Below are 18,198 nucleotides of genomic sequence, written 5' to 3' on the forward strand. Positions count from 1 at the left end.
TAGAATGTAAGCAAATACTGGACTTTTATTTTTTTAATGGATATGTCCAAGCAATTAAATGTATAGAACACTCCTTTGTAATTCACGTATGTAAGACCAGACTTGAACTGAACTGTCACCAGACTCACTCTCATCGTCTACGAAACGATTTCTTAAGGCCATGGTTGAATTAAATCTTTTAAATGATATTTTAAAAGTATTATTTACGTGTTGAAAATGGGTAAAAACCCATATCTTTCCATGAATGGAAAGACTTCCAACATCATTATATACAGTATAGCCTTTCTTTTTTTCCAATTTTTGGTAGCTAATTACAACTTTTTCACATCATATATTTTATTTCTACAAAAATACAGAAGCAACTACGAAGAAGGTATGCAAATGTCTACCACATAATTTCCACAATACATATTAGCGCTTCCTCGCGGACAAAAGAATTTAAATGAGAAAAACAACAAACAGTTGATGGTGACTAAGCCATCATGCAGATATAACAGTGTCATTCCAAATCACAACTTTTAAGAATTTAGTTCGTTACATATAAAGTGAGGAATTTCCAGAACAGTACGAAAAATTATAGGAAAAAGTAGGGAAAAAATTCCATGGCATTTCCTATACCTGATTTTCTTTCTTTCAATTCCATCTTTTCCAAGACGCATACCGACCTGGAGTGGTGGGAGCCGGTAAAGCGGAATATAATGAGACAAGTTCAAATGACGCGGAAGTAACAAATTCTGATATTTCGCCAGCCGCAAAAGATAATGCATGTACCTGATTTCAGAAGGAAGCAATACCTTCAAACAAGAAGTGTAGCATTGATCGTTTATTTGCAGTACAGATTAATTAAAACGATTTAAAGATAAAAATAAAACAAAATCATTTTGCCATCATTTGATATAATACACGAATATCATATACATAAATATACATATACACAAACACACACTATTACACTGCAAACAGATCAAACTACGATTTTTCTGCAATTTACATTCAGAAAACAAAACGCAAAATCAGTATCTTGTCTTCCTGTTACTCTTGAAAGAAAGAAAAGAAAAAAATAAGGAAACTTGTTTCAAATGAAAGCACGTAGTGAATATATGATAGACAACCACTTGCTGGAACTTGCTGGCACCTGCTGCCTGACAGCAACCATTTCTCAGGAGATCTTTTCTGAAGTACAAACGACATTCAAATGGTTATTTTAATTAGCACCTTAACGTTGTACGCTAGTGTTACTCCTCGGAAGACCTGTTCACTCTGGAATGTCAACACTCAAACAATCTTCTCCCATGTTACTGGGAGACGTCTCCGCTTCACCCAGTTCATTGGATTCACTGAAAGGCAAACCATTGACAATTATCAGGATACAAAGAGCAAGATAAAAAAATGAAATAAATTCAAACAAATAAAAATAAAAATTAGGAAAGTGGGAGAGTGGTAAAAAGAGATGTCATAGCATGTCAAGAAACACTGTGCAATTTTAGGAATCACAGCTCGTAGAGATCATAAAGAGAGCTGAGGAAAAGAGAAATCTGAAATCAGGTTAACTAAGCTGCCCACGACTTCAAACTTACTGATTAAAATTTGTTCGAATTGCTCACTTAAAAAGTACGCGTACAGACAAGTCAACTCTAAGATAGACTAGACTTTGATTCCTCCGAAATCTACGGAGATTTTCTGTGCTTCTTCGAACAACTTACCTTACAAGTACAACTATTCTATGAAACTTATTTCTAAACATTTCAAATTCGCTTAAAATTGTATTTTCGAAACATGCAGACCTATTCGGGGTCGAAAACTGCTTTCTACAGCAGTTTTCCAGGGAAAATGGACTTTCCTCTCCAGGATAAATACAAATGTTTACAATACTAACACGTATAAAGTATCCGAAGAAAAATTTGTTCACTGGTGGTTGGCAACAATCTTTTACGAATTAGCTTGTACGTTTGTAAGTTGCAACATACACACTTGTCTAATCATTTTTTTTTTAAAAAAATTAAATTTATTTTACCACTGTATACCAGTAATTTTATCTATACTAATTTTAAGTGTATTATTCAGTGGGTCTCACCCTTAATTAATGGTGTATTAAATTGAAAGTGCACCGGTGATTTGTAAAAACTGTGTTGTTCAACACTACTATTGTTTAAGTCCACTTATCTTATTATTTTTATATGTGATCTACATTGATATTCTTTAGTGATATAAGGAAAGCGTACGGATGTGATCTTACGCATACTTCTCGGCCTGAGGAAAGTAATAGTTTACTTTTCGAAGCCAATGATGCATTCATCTGTATGTCGATGAAGAACACTGTCTGACCGTTGAGTTTACAACTGAATCGGTCATTGTAGAAAGGGCACATGTTGTTAATAATAATAATACAGAATATGTTCTCTTTTTGCAATGACCGATTCAATTAGTTTTGTAGACAGAATCAGTTTATAATTAGTGTAATATGTATTTCATACGACCTTATCAAACTGTCAGCTTCTAATTTTATGAATATCTAAATTAATACATCCTATTATGAAACATGAGTTTTGTGAACATATCTATCCGATACACTTCATTCAAAATCTAATTTACCTGTCAAGGGATGGTTCGTTACTGAACATTTCCGTTGGGACAGTTGGCGGAGCTTTTTCCGGAACCAGCTCCAAATAAGTCTGCCGAGATTCCAAATGACGTTCCACCTCTTCAGGAGTCATATGACCATCAGACATCAATGACGGAGCCACTGCAGGAACTGTCTGCGGAAAAGATGGAAGAACATGTATAATTATACCTTTCTGCACAAAGCGATACAGGACAGCGATATATATATATATATATATATATATATATATATATATATATATGTCTGAAGAAGAAAGAGAGAGTTCATGCAACTTTGGCTAAAAAGGTCAACCTTCATCACGAAAATAAAATGGAGCTGTTTCGAAGGTTTTGGATAAAAAAGTGGAAAATTAAAATTTTGGAACTGCAATGTAAAGCGCTGTCTTATAGAGGCTAAATATTTTATTAAGGTACTTATTTTACACTATCTTGCTTATTTGTACATGTAATATGAAGTTACAAGAACATTTGTCTAAAACCCATACGAAATTCTGACGAAGGATATTTTCATAAAACACAAACACTACTATTGACTAACAACAATTTACACAATAGAAATAATCACAGTGGTTGGAAATACTAAATTTCATAAAAGAGAGCGTTCCATCTCGATTACTACGATTTTTGCCGAGCAGTTTCTAAAACTTTCATTGACTACGACTTTTTAAAAGAATTAATCCTGTCTCTTTGATCAAGGCTGACAATCTTGCAGCTGTTCAAGTTTTTATCTACCACTTTACCATTTTAGTAATAACTCTACTAATAAAATATGATATTATTCCCATTACTTATTTTTGTTCGTTTATTCGTTCAATTTAAAATTTCATTTAGAATTAAAGCTAAGATGCATCTGAATAAATCATTATATAATGGGCTTTAATGTCTCGTTTATGGTTTGAAATTGAAGAACTGGGTAGCGCAAAACCAAGGATAGAAAACCGAAGACCTCGGTTTGATTCAAGCCCAGTTCTGTATTTTCACTTTACTTTCATTTTATTTATACCGTTATTATTATTTTTTTTTATTTTATTTATTTATTTATTTATTTATTTATTTTTTTTTTTTGTTCTAATCTCATATTTATATCGCGTTGGTTGTATTCGTTCTATTATTCGAAAGATAGTTTTGCTTACTTTTCTGTCACTGACCTCAGGGAAACACAAAATATTAAAATTTAAATTGCGGTTTTTTCTAACATCTGGGAGAAAAGTCTGTGAGACGATTGTTCAAATAATATCAAAAAATAAATACAATATAAGACTGATTTTCTGAAATGTTCGATAGCACACGTTGTTGAAGTTCTCAAGTTCTTAAGATCAGTGTTCTCTAGTGTAAGAGAATTCATAAAACTTGTGTATTTCATATAATAAAAAGAATGTTAAAAAAATATATATCTTTTGTATATTTTCTTAGTCTGTGAGACGATGATTTCGGCACCTATTTAAACACTGGAACCGTTTCAAGTCCCTTCCCCCTGTAGTCGAATTTATTCTTATATATATTTCTGGGCATCATCGATATCTATGGCTATAAGCCCGTCACGTATGATAGATGACGTTCCTCAGCAAGTACACTATCCTCGGAAGGAAGAAAAGAAACAACCTGGGACCTGTGTGTTAGGTACCACCCCAGTATTTGGCCGGTATGAATATGGAAAAGTCAGTAAAAAACCTCACTCAGGATGGCTGGCCTGAAAAAGCTGTTACACCTTTTCGACGAGTGTCCCCACCAGGAATCGAACCTGGAACTGCTCGTCGCAAAGGTGAGAGCGTTAGCGACTACGCTACCCGTGGCCACGGTCGCAGTCGAAGAATCTAATCTTTTCCCTACATCTCGGATTGTTTATCCCAAGATATATGCTTATTAGTTTCGAATTAAGTGGTATATTTACTTTTGTACTGAATCTTGTTTAATTCCTCTAGTAACGACTGAACATCCGTACCATATTTATAAATCAGGAGCGTGTGATCACCGAATCTATAATGTTTAGTGTATTTCAAGTCTTCTTTCGTTAAAATTTTTTGTTTCAAAATGGTTCATGACAATATTAGCTAGTAACGGCATGCCCTTCACAAACCTTCTAATTGTTGATAAAAAATATTAATAAGCTAGTACGTGAACACTGCAGCAGTATAAGTAAATATTGCAAAATCTCAAAATGTGAAGATAAATAACCCCAAGTTCTTCGTCTACAAGGAAAAAAGGTTTGACAAGACTTCATTAATTAAATAGGCATAAAAATCATCGTCCTATACAACAAGGAAAATAAGCACAAGACATGTTCTTTACATTCTTTCATTATATATAAAAGCGCATCAAGCAAAACGAAGACTTGCGTAATTCAGTTTTGTAACAACGAAATGCTACGAAATTTTAGCAATATTTCATTAATGGTTATCTTTCCATAAGGATATTTTAATTGCTAAGCAAAGTGAAATGACGTGTCATCGCTTCACATCTAACAGATAGATGCCAACTCTTGTTTCGTGGTTATTGCAAGCAAATGTTGAAATGACACACTGGAGTTAACCCTGTTCAACATAAAGTAACAAGGCAGTCGAATAGAGATCTGTCCATAGGTACAAAAGTACTCATTATTATTATTATTATTATTATTATTATTATTATTATTATTATTATTATTATTATTATTATTATTATTATTTCAACCATGTCTCCATTATACACACTGAGGATGTATATAATACATATGCTTCAAAAAAAATTCTTGAACTAATTAATGTATTTTGCCAGTGACTATCTTGCCACTGTATTGCTGAGTTTATTTGATTTCAGCGTCCCTTTCGGGAGCGAGCCTATACGAGGCGTGGATTTACATCTTAACATGGGATCCAAACCACATGACCTCCTGCCGGAAATCGAACCCGAGTTTCCAACGCCAAAGGTGCGTATGCTAACCGCTTACTCTTTTTTCCCCATTTTTAAATGCACCTTACAATACAACACACAAAGGAAAAAAGGGAAAATCCTACGTTGGAGAAACCAAATAATCCACAAAGCCAAACATACACACACAATGGAAACTAGCCATGGAGAAAGAAGCAATACGTAAATAATATAAGAATAGAAAATAGGAACCAAATACACACACAAGCACAAAATTGTAAGGATATGTTTTTAGATGATGGTTAGGTACCATGTCAAAAGTCTAGTTCCATCTCCCTAGACGTGAACAACAGCTAAAAGTGAGAACTGGAAAGAAAGGTAAATGTAGCAGCAGATGGGGCAGAGAAGCAGTAGCATTATTTTAGAGTTCGTCGGGGGGGGGGGGGGGGGGGCACGGTTTTTAATAGTATACACTTTTTTATCTCAAACCCCTGCCCTTCCTAAATGACGTCCTTGCAGGAGAGTCGGTAAGTCAACTAAGAGCGATGCGAAGATAGTGGAGAGAGAGAGAGAGGAGGTTTTATTAAATGACAATGACAAATACTGAACCTTAAGCTATTCTCACTCTAAGTTCCACAGAAAAATGTTCCCAGTAATTAACTGTAACTCTTCGAACTTTGGCTAGTCATTGTAAAAATTTTAACAGTAGATCTTCTACAAACAAAACGCAACATTACGTCCACCATGTTTCAAGTATTCACTGACCTCTACCCTTACCTGATGTACACTATTCTGCTTTGGAACTTTTGGTGTGGACTTCTTTTTCTTTATGCTGGGCTGATGCTTTGAACTAACTCCCGCGTGCTGACTAAGCATTGAGAAGGTCTGACTTGACAAATCCAACTTCTTCCTGCACAGAAAAAAAAAGTAAGAATTCATAAATCATTAACAATTCTCATCACATATCATAATGACAAGGATTTTGAACCTTATTTTAATTGATGGCTTACATTTTTCTCACTGAATTCAGAACCCACACACTAGGTCGACATCTCGACAAGATACTACCAAAAATTGTTATGAAAATAAAACCTTTTAAGTTGTCCAATGTTATTAAACCTTTGTCAGGAATTAAGGATGAGGGATATGGCAATCTTGAGCAATGGTATTCAACCTTTTTTAACGTGTCCCCCTCACGATATTTTCTTGCATATATCCCCAGGTTTTCAAATTATAGAGAACTATTAAAATTATGTAGGCGCATGAGAAGATGATTAAACTTAAAAAAAAAAAAAAAAAAAAATTACCAATATATTTTCCCGCAGAAAACTAAATATTCTCCGGAAGTATCGATACAATAATCTAATAATCTAACTAGCAGCGTTCACCCCGCTTCGCTGCGGTCACCCCGGAACGCAATAAACTTTGTTACTTAGATAATTTTTACTTTTTCGCTTTCAAGTGATATGATAAAAACCATAGAAGATTGCAGTAAATCTTAACATTATATCGCCTGTCATTTATGTTAACCCGCCCCGCTTCGCTGCGGTCATCCCGGTGCTGGCATATTGTAAAAGTGTCTGTAAAAATAAGCAAATCAATTAAAAAATTTTAAACAGAAGATTCAAGCTATTTTACGCTGTATATCGCCTGTCATTTATGTTAACCCGCCGAGTGACACGGTCATGCGGGTTGCATATAAATACGTTTATTTTTACCTATGATGAACTAACAAAGGATTTGTGGACACCTGAATGGTCAATTATCTCAAGACACTGGTAATTAAAAATTAAAGTGATATGATAAAAACCATCTAGGGTCCAAATCCTAATAACCCCCCAAAAATGAAAGAAATTGGTTCAGCCGTATTAGCGTGATGAGCGGACAAAGAATTGTACGTTCTCTTTTATATATATAGATTGCGGCATCGTTGGTAAGGTAACAAGGATAAAAACGGATGAAAAAATTATGGTATGGAAACAGAAATACATACCACAAAATGAGCGTAACTTACGAAATGCCGCTAAAAAGAACAACCGACATCGCTTGCATTGCACCCGTCCGTAGTGTAGAGTTTTAATTAGAAGCCTTTCAATGGACTAAAAATGAGAGATGGGTAAAACAGACTCTTATAAAAACCAGAAATTGATTTCGGTTTTCTTGAAAACAGGTTTCGGTTGGTTCAGTTTGTTCACCGAAACAGTTCTCAGTTTTCTTTTAAAAAAAAGTTTTTACTGAAATTTGCCGGTCTATACCCATTCTTGTTCTTGTACTACCCATTTCCAAATTAAGTTAACAAAAAGCAAGATGTTAATTTTTTTTCATAAAAAATCGAAAAACTATTCCTGTGTTCACCACTACTAAAAATAAAATAAGAGCTCCTTTGTGACTAAGCGGTTAGCATACGCGCCTTTGGCGTGGGAGACCCGGCTTCGATTCCCGGCGGGAGCTCACGTGATTCGGATTCCACGTTAACCAGTTGGGTTCCGTCTCATACAGCCTCGCTACTGAAATGGACGTTAAACTCAAAATCAACTCATCTGAAACAAAATGGTTGAAATAATGCAATTCGCTATGCGTGGTCTGACAATTTGGTGACGGACTGAGGCACTTGCCTCGAATAAAATCCCAGTAATAGCTCTAATCTCACTTAAGGAGTAGATGTCTTATACAGCCTCGATGCTGCAAAAGACAAGTCCAGTTAATATATATTACTAGACAGGTTGTTGTAAGAATAAGCATTTACTGATGGATGCTATAGGAGGCATACTGGATATTAAAAACAAATCCTTCCTTACCATCTGCAGCAGAATAATACACACTAAGGAAGGACGAAAGAAACTTTGAAACTGTATATGTCAGAATTTAGTACAACGATGTTTCCGTAAGATGTCTTCCTTATTTTAAATCCAAGCTTTAATAGGAAAATGAGTGATGTTGGTTGTAAAAAGATAAGAAGCACAAAAGAATTCCTTATAATATACACAAATATCTCAATGCGTAATGGTAATTTCTAATAATACACAATCATGCTAACAGATGTTACTACGTGCGTGCATTTGGTACAAAGTCACGCTAACAGATGTCTATGTGCACTTGATACATAGTCACGCTAATGAAGTTGCTACGTGCACTTAGTACAGTCACGTTAATAGATGTCTCTCGATGCACTATCACTTGCCTTGCCTGACACTAACAAATGTCGCTACAAGCGGAGTTGTTGTATAAGTCCTTGAATAACTAAATAAAAAATATGGGTGGGGGTGGTTGGGAAGAATGAAAAAAAAAAAAAATAAATAAACAAACAAATAAATGTAAACTATTAGAGCTTTTAATGAAGCACGCCTTTTAACCTATAGTATATGGCAGGTTGAAAACGTGGGCGCAACAATTAGGATTAATAACAATCATGTTTACATTTGATTGGCACAAAAAGGAGTCTTATTCTACGCTTTTCTTCTTTCTTTCTTTCTGTGACGTTGACGGTGGTTCGAGTTCTGTAAAACGATAGTGTTTTGCGTTCTGTGTAAAAGGTATGAGTCAATAATAGAGAAAATTTACCTTTTCGCCATGTCAGAACGCATTATCTCTCCATCATCTGAAGATTCTGTATCCTCGCTTCCACTTGATGAGAGCTCCACCTTCTCATATTGCAGAAGCCTGTCTAACAAGAAGCTACGATCCCTTCCAGCCTTCAGAAGTCTACGCTGCGTTGATCGAAGAGCTTCCTGGAAACACTCGTTTTCCTATGAAAGACGTAACGAATTTCGTTATTAACTTCGATACAGTCACACGAAAACAATTGCTGAAAATAGCAATTATGTTAAGATCATTTCGAATTTATGGTACAGTAACACTACTGAAGGAATTAAACTGACTCACGACTATAACTACTAACGTAAACCCAGGACTGCATCTAAATATTTATTAACGTCGAGATTTAAATGGCAAGGTTCCCACTTATTTTTGGTGAGAACGAATTCTCTGACCTTTCCAGGTTACGATTTATAAATTTCCAGGTCTATATATAAAAATGCAGACATAAAAAACAAACTACATATTTCCCTCGACTAGGGTCTCCTCATTTACTATGCATGTACAGTCAACGACAAAGGTTCTTTCCGTTTGGTAAAATTTATTTTGGGAATAACGGTGGTATGTTTAGAACGTACAGAAAATTAATATATATATATATATATATATATATATATATATATATATATATATATATATATATATATATATATATATATATATATATATTTTAATTTACTGAAAACTGTACTCAAATTGTCCTTCCATTTTGAAGTTATTTACGCAACTAATTTCATCAAATGGAAATAACTTTTGTCGCTAACTGTACTTTTGCACAGTGTGTGTGTGTAAATTTATTTTATAAAATATCCTAAACCAAATAGTCGGGTAAGGCGAAAAGATTAACCCAGCAGATCGTGAGTGATCAATTCTCAAGTATTTTGAGAAAGAAAAAAGCAAGTACAATTTTTTTGATGAATTATAACAGGGTTCACACTAATATCAATTTTGAGACACGTACCTTGTTGCAGATTTTCTCGCTACAATAAAGTTCACTAACTTCTAAAGCTCTGTCGCCAGGACGTAATGCATGCGCATGCGCAGTAACCATGCCTTCCAAAAATCGAAAGACAAAAGTAAATCATTTTATGAATACTATCAGCAATTGTCCTGCCTTGAAGCAACTTTTTGAGTGCAAATGTTAAACCACTGGCTCCAGTTGCAAGAGTCACCATCCCTTTCAAACATTTCTTATTATATAAGAGTGCCTGCTGTAGAAAATTTAAAGGTCTAAAAGAGTAGGTTTTGAGAAGTAGAAATCCATACTTAAAATTCCGACTTTTAAACGGTCTTTCGGTTTTATGAAATTCCTTGACTCTTCCAGGACTTCTAATTAGTAAGCTGAATTTCCTGACTTTCCCAAGTCAGTGGGAACCCTGAATGGGAACCTTTACTTTCATCAACGGGTTACATAAACACACACTGCTGATTTAAATCACATCTCATGATTTATATTGTATAATGAAATGAATAACAAAATGAAAACTTTCAGTTTTACATCCCACGGTTGTGCTGGCTAGGGTAAAGGAGACGGAGATGATGAGAAATTAATGAAATGGTGGAATGAATGAAGTGGGAGGACCTCAAAAAAAACCCATGCATATGGTGTTTCTCTACCACAAAGTCTGCTTGCGCGAGCTGGGATCGAACCAGGGACTCCACACACCAGACGTGAACGCTCCATCACTGAGTCACCGCGGCCCTTTACTATATAGTGAAAAAACGAAGGTTAAGTATACCTGAAAACAAAATACATAAGCAGCAATGTATGCTTCGTAATGATTAATAAAAATGCTTAAATAAATATCTAGAGTTAGGTTTAGCAGATGATTTCAGAAACCGTATCCCATGCTGTCGTATTAGAGCACGAGAGACAGGTTCTAATCTCTTCTTTATGGAAGTAAAGTAAAAGAACCCTAAATTACCTCAAGATGCTTAGTTACAATTTTATTTACACCATGTACATAATGCGATTATTTGCACAATATCTACGTTACAAGATACTAATATGATTTTCGCTAGGAAACCAACTACGATGGCTCAGATTGTCTTTTTTAGCTGAGTTTTTTACTAGAGGATGTACTTGGACTTACAGGAAAATGTGGAATCCTCTCACCCAATCTCCGATGCTTCTTCCTTGCCACATGGCTAACTCCAAATCACCCTTGACGTCTCGGCTGCCTCCGTGATTTTCCTTTTCTCTCTCTCTCTGTCAGCCTGAATCCCATTATATTGCCCAATTTTATCAGTCTTTTAACTTCACATTAAAGACTTGATGATTAAAAAGTCTCATTACCTTATATATCTATTGTCCCTTAGGAGCACAAGTCGTTATAACCAAAAAACATATTAATGGTTCCTCTTATTTTTCCTCATTAAATCTGTTTTCAACACAGTAACAAACATAATAAATCCTCCCCGCTGGTCTAGTGGCTAGCGCGCACGCCTTTGGTGCACGCGGTTCCGGTGCGAAAGCATTGAAATTGAACGGATTACGATGTTTGGGATTCCATCTTAAACTGTAGTTCGCTGCTGAAAAGCAAGGCTAAACTTCAAGAAATAAATATAATAGCTTCAAGTACATTATTTTTTCTGTTCCAATCACTTATTGTGGATTCAATTGTATTGTAAAATATTTTAGCACTCTAGATATGCTTGTCGGTAATACGCGAAAACAAAACAAAACAAGAAACTAAGTTCTACATCCCACGGTTATGCTAGCTGGGCTAAATGAAACGGTGATGATGAGAATGAATGAAATGGTGGAATGAAAACCGTGGGAGGAAACTGGAGAATCCCGAGACAATCCACGTACATGGTGTTTGTCCAACACAAAGCTCACTTGGTGCGAGCTACGATCCAACGAAGGACCGACCCCATGCACCAGAAGTGAACGCAGTACTACTGGGCCACCGTAGCCCCCAACATGCTGAAAAAACTAAATAGTAGATGTCATTACCTTAGTAAATAGTTTATAATAATTACAGAAGCTTTAAATACACTATTGATTTTTCACTATCACTGGTAGTTCGAAATAACAAATGTGTCTTGCTTTAAACTTTTGGAAAGTTGTACACGATTGCGCTAAACTTTAGACTTCTATCTTACACGTTTTATTGGGCGAGCAAAGTGTAACCCAGGGTGCGTCATAATAATTTATAATGGATTATGTGAAACTGTGGTGTATTATTCCCTTCCTATATTCTGCAGACTCATATATTTAATCTCGTTTCGGCACAGTTTCAAAATAAACGTTTGAACACACCTTGCTTTGATTTATTTGCTTGTGACCTTGATATTTATCTTCCTTTACACTGGAAGCATCACCTGAGAGATCTGACTTTGAAAACAGAAGTCAGGACTTTATACACATACTTGTCAGACTGTCCTCACACGATGCTTCTCGGGAGCACGGTGGCACAGCAGCATGGTGCATGGGGACCCTGGTTCGATCCCCGGTCAAGTAAGATTCTGGTGGGCGTGTCCGTGGATTTTCTCGGGGTACTCCCGTTTCCTTCAACTTTCTCATTCCACCAACTCTTCCATCCATTCACTTTTATTTTCTATACAATATATGATTACGTAAACAAAATGAAAACACTACCATATTATCATTTCAACATAACTGTCAATTTATTCACTCTGTCTACTTTAATACAGTGACAACTATTTTCTTCTAATCTTTTAAGTCTGGAATTAACGTAATTTTGGATGATTCTTTGTTGATTGTTTTCTTATTGTTTTTATTTCTATGTGTAAAGTATCTTAGTATGCGTTAGCATCCAAAACTTTCAAGATTTATAATACAATTAACGCAAGTATAATAACCTTGAGACGGCTATTGAATTGATATAAGCGTATTAATCTTCAGAAATTTCTGAAATTAGAAATAACAATCAACGAAATAATATAGCTTGACTTTATTGTACCTGTATATTTAACTTGTATGTGTTCCAGATATTACAATTAGTAACATGGAGCTTTCTAGCAGTAATGGGTACATCTAATTCTGAATATTATAGATGTATTTTATTTCGGCATTAGGAAATGAAATGAAATCTTTAATTTTTACGTCCCTCGATTATGTCGGCTAGGCGAAAGGAGACGCTGATGATGAGAAATGAATGAAATGGTGGAATGAAGAAAGTGGGAGGAAACGGGAGAACCCCAAGGAAATCCACGCACACGGTGTTTGTCCACCACAAAGTTCAGTGTTTGTCCACCACAAAGTTCACTTGGTGGGGGCTGGGATCGAACTCGGGATCCTAAGCACGAGAAGTGAACGCTCTACCATTGAGCCACCGCATCCCGCCTTTTCGGCATTAGATTTTCTCCGTAAACTGTAATGTTAATAATTATGTGTCACACATTCGACTTATTACGAATAGTTTGAAGAAATAATAGCGCGTTACAATTCAAGTATTAAAATAAAGAGCAATTCATAATATGAAATATTAAAATTTAAAACACTAGTTTATACCTTTTTGATTTGTATATGAAACTGGTTTTGGTAGAACACTCACTAATGTACGTCCCTTCCTACAAATGACATGCAAAACATACGCTTATTTTCGTTCGATGCATTTGTAGAAAGAAAAAAAAATGCGCAATAAAGCGACCATTTTACGTGTTAATTGTGGCTAATTTTGTTTTTGTCCCAAGAACATTTAGCTATACTCACATAAATAAGAAATTTCAGTTTTCTTTTAAGATTCCTATATTGTGTCTTGTAGTTGATTGTTTCCTGGGAACTTTCGCCTTCTGGATTAGCAACCATCCTAATATTTTAGTCAATTACGGAATTTGTACCTGAAAGTAGTATAGCAAATGTAATTTACAGCTTTAACAAACGCATATTAAAACTTAGTAATTAAAACTAGTGTTAATATAACGACCTACATACAGACCCACACTTTCCACACAATCTCCTCTCCTTGATGTTTCTTCAAGTCAGTGGTTTCCAACCTGCGCGGCACACTCTCTACATTCGAAATTACAAATACCATGAAGTTGTAACGAAGAGGCGTTAAATTAATTACCGCACAAACACGAAGTAACTATTGAGTAAGAACTGTGGTTTCAGTAACAACAAAGCTGGTACAAAATAACACTGCACTAGAAAGGTATGAAGAAATCTTGCTGGAAATAAGATGGTAAAGGAAAGGATACTTTAGTTTAACGTCCATGTGACTAGCGTTGTAAATAGGAAAAAAAAAAAAAAAAAAAACATTGCCTCGTTTTTTTTCTAAATTTCGTTTTTTTTTTTTTAAATAGTTATCTGTAATGCATCTTACGTCTATTTAAGTATGAAATATTTTTATGTAGGTGTAATTACCGTAAAATGCAACATAAATTAAACGCTAGATACTAATACGCTACAAATATTTTACAATTTACATGGATACCATACCTATTAACAATTCGGGTTTCAGCAGTTTTCATCAATATCAACTAAGAAATAAAAGTAGAAATGAAATTTTGTTTTTTCGTGAAAGCAGGCCTTTAATATGTACGAAAATAATGTCACGAACAATATAAAATTCAAATAACTTGTCTAAAGGTAAAAACTAATACTAATTTGCCTAATAGTATTTTTCTAAATATCATATATAAATAATTTGTCGACTAGATATATATGATATGTAGAGCCGGCTCTACCGTATATGCGACACGTGCATTTGCATAGAGCGGCAAGTTTAGATGGTCCGGCAAAATTTTTCATAAGTATATTATTTAAATTAAATATTTCTTGTTGGAAACAGACTTCATGATGATGGTACTTACATTTACTAAGCTGACCTATTTGAATACTACATTCATAAATTATGTTTAGGTTGCATTAGTTTAAGGTTACATGAACAATGCTAAAGCAAATGGTCGAATCAATCCGAGCACAAATTGCTTGATTGTTTTCAAATGCAAGAATTCAATTCTCGAATAGCAGCGAATATCTATTCCATTTAGTTAGCTATCACAGTTTTGATATGACAACTAGTATTGTTTTTGTCAGAAACAAGTTTCTTATCATTGAAGATAGAAACAAGTTCTTTTTTTTTTTTTAATGTTAACAGATGTAGAAGAAAATCAAGAAATAAAGATGGAAGAGTTAGTTGCACTGGAATTGAAGCACAATATTGAATTCTATAAAAAGGATACCATCTTTCCTCTGCAGGTGTGTCTGCTTTATCTTTCACTAAAATAATAGATTAATATTTAAAGAAGAAAAAAAAACAAACGGGATTGTATTTTTAGTAAGTATTTAAGCCTTTCTGAGTGCTACTGCACTTACCCTCCACTTCGTTGTTCATGCTGGAGTAACATACTTAAAATCATGACTTTTAAGATTTGTTTTTTCTGGAGAAAGGGGGAGGCGGCAAATTATGCCGTTGCACGAGTTGACAAATTGACTAGGACCGGCCCTGATGATATGTATAAAAGACATGAATATAGGATGACTCAATTTGAAGTAATGCAGGGTGTTTCAAAATTAATATTAGGATTTTGAAACTTTGTAGTATCTATTACAATTAACTTACAATTATAAATATTATATCAAATGAAAGAGCAACTCAAACAGTTCTGTACGCACGCATGTACATGCATTGTTTCTTATGTCTGCCGTTAGAAAGAGCAAGTAGCAAAGATGGAGACTAGAGAGCAGAAAGTTTTTTTGTGTTTTAATAAAAACTGAATCTGTAATTACAGTGCAACCGTCTGTGTGAAGAATATTAAGGAGATGCTTGCAACTACATCCTTATCGTTTGCAGTTGCTACAGGTCTAAAGCCTACAGACTACGGTTTACGTGCCAATTTCGCAAGTGAAATATTTCTGCATAACAATGAAGATTTTCTGGATCGTGTTGTCTTCAGTGATAAATCCACATTTCACCTAAGAAGTAATGTGAACACTCATAATGTTTGCATCTGGCCTTCAACAAATCTTCAGGAGATGGTACAGTAGAAACGAGACTCCCTTAAATTAAATGTGTTTTGTGCCATATGGCGGAAAGTTTATGGGCCTTTCTCGCCTATCGACTAGATGTGTGCCGTGTGACGAATGAATCTCACATCGAACATTTGTAGCAAAGACTGTTTGGGATGGTATTTTATTTGTTATAATTGTACGTAAAATGTAATAAGTACTACGAAGACTTAATACAACATGGTCAGCCAGCTCCGATTTAATCTCCTTATCGGTAGTGTTTAGGAGGTTCCAACATGATATCACATCACGCTGGCCCTTCCTTCGGGAGCACCCCCCACGATGGCCCACCAGCTTCATCCTATCATGACTCGGTAAGATAGTATTCGCGCTTTTTAGTGGTCACCTAGAACAGGCTGCTTTTTCCCATTGTAGTTTTTATGCCACACATCCCGAAGTCGTATTTAAACACATTGTAAAAAGTATTTGTAATTTTTCAACAATTACTTCTGGTGCTCTCCTTGAATTTTATCTATACAAAGCGAGATAATTTCAAGTCGCCCAGCGCAAATCTTTTAGGAGACAATAAGAAGTAAATTAGTGAAGGAATTATATGTTTTCAACAATTAAGCCTATTTCGAATGGTGTGCCAAAAGTAAATCTCCACGCTTAATTTATATACATTTTCCCGCATATTTTTATGTTGCACAGGTTCATCAAATAACGCTCGTCTATCATCTTCTATGTCCTACGCTTCCCCTAATACACTCCAAGATGGGTTATGAAACAAATTCCTAACGTAAAAATACCTAAGTAAAAGCAAGGTTCTACAACACAGGTCCCCCTTCCCACTTAGCTGTAATAAAGACAGAAAACAACGTGCCCTGCGGGGCTGTAACCTGCCTTCACTCGCTCGGCAATACTATATGAATTAAATAAACTTTGGTACAGAAAAGAACCAACCTATATGGGGGAACCTGTGTTCTAGAACTTTCCCCTAAGTGAACATCTCGAACAGAATAGGAATTTTTAAGAGTGCAGCTTTACTATACGGATCCAGATTGGAAAAATGCACGGGAAAATGAGGGGAAGTCTTTAATTTGCCCATTTTATGTCGATAATAGAAGCCAATGAACCCCTGGGCTACCCCGTTCCCGTTCCTACTACTTATACTAACCCGTTCCTAATACTACTTATACTATGGATCCGTACAGTAAAACTGCAAGTTTTTAAGATATTAGGATCTATTTTACGCAAAATATAGTATTGAATAGTCATCTTATGCGCCACTATTATGCATGTGGAAGCATGAAAAAAAAAATCTATGCGGGCGAATACAATAAAATGCTCTACAAGCATTACTGAATAAAATATTTATAACCATTAAACAAGAACACTTAGTCCTTAATTGAAACTGGGCAAACTTTGATAAGAAAGCATTTATTTTCTCAAATTCATACAGCGAAAACTAATGAGCTTCGAACGTTATTAGTTTTATGAAGCACAATTATAATAAAACTCGTTAATTTTCAGTGCGTATAATTAAGGGTTAGAACTAGTTAATTTACCATTCTACGGTTCGCAGGTATGCACACTTTCGTCGTTACAAAAGATAATAACCTAATCAACTTCTGATAGTGTGGTTGTAAAGCAACTTTGGATATTTATCTTAATGAAGCAGACGTACTATAACATAAACAAGAATGAATCGTACAAAACAAAAACAAAGCTTGTCTGCCAACAACGGAAAAGAGGATAACTTAAATAATACTCCAGTTTTCTTAATTATGACAAAATTAAAGATAAAAATACCTACCTTAGTCCAGTATTACCTTGCTCACACTACTTCCAAAATTACAAGTAGCTTTATGACAGATTGATGGAGCGAAACCAAACACAGCGTAACGCATGAACGTAAACAAACGAAGGGTGAATAGATGCAGGGTTGGAAATCATTTACATCACAAATAACGTGCAGCATTTATTTGCAGTTTTCTAATAATAATTTCCATCTCTGCATATGCAAGCTATCCTATTTTATGGGTGCATTCCTATACTCCTGAAATGTGAACTTTTATTGGCAGGAAAACAGGAAATGCACACTACTGCGCTACTGTTTCTTCGAACTCTTTTTCAAAAATGCTTTCACATGTCATGTGTCTTCATATACAGGAAAACAGAGTGGTTTCGCGCGTGGTACTGTGTAGTCGAGT

General features: G+C 35.1%; 1 protein-coding gene across 2 annotated transcripts; it reads right to left on the bottom strand.

The window, feature by feature from the left end:
* Positions 1-878: 878 nt before the first annotated feature.
* Positions 879-17,945, bottom strand: LOC145694544 (uncharacterized). Of its 2 annotated transcripts, none has more exons than XM_081770860.1 (6): positions 17,802-17,945; positions 13,745-13,872; positions 9,031-9,215; positions 6,247-6,379; positions 2,593-2,756; positions 879-1,337 (listed from the first exon to the last, which is right to left on the bottom strand). In XM_081770860.1, the coding sequence occupies exons 2-6, from the start codon at positions 13,838-13,840 to the stop codon at positions 1,256-1,258; spliced, it is 660 nt and encodes a 219-aa protein (XP_081626986.1). In that variant the 5' UTR covers positions 13,841-13,872; positions 17,802-17,945; the 3' UTR covers positions 879-1,255. The 2 variants fall into 2 exon arrangements, with proteins under 2 accessions (XP_081626986.1, XP_081626987.1); XM_081770861.1 differs by having other exon boundaries at positions 17,818-17,919.
* Between the last annotated feature and the right edge of the window lie 253 nt (positions 17,946-18,198).

This window comes from Thermobia domestica, chromosome 9, assembly GCF_964235325.1.
Source record: "Thermobia domestica chromosome 9, izTheDome1.hap1.1, whole genome shotgun sequence".
Classification (NCBI taxonomy): domain Eukaryota; kingdom Metazoa; phylum Arthropoda; class Insecta; order Zygentoma; family Lepismatidae; genus Thermobia; species Thermobia domestica.

Excerpts from the sequence above, each read along its gene's own strand:
- LOC145694544 (XM_081770860.1), bottom strand. The coding sequence starts at position 13,840 with ATGGTTGCTAATCCAGAAGGCGAAAGTTCCCAGGAAACAATCAACTAC. Across the intron at positions 9,216-13,744 it reads AACTGAAATTTCTTATTTAT|GAAAACGAGTGTTTCCAGGA; the intron begins GTGAGTATAGCT and ends CGTCTTTCATAG. Across the intron at positions 2,757-6,246 it reads AGCAGAATAGTGTACATCAG|ACAGTTCCTGCAGTGGCTCC; the intron begins GTAAGGGTAGAG and ends TCTTTTCCGCAG.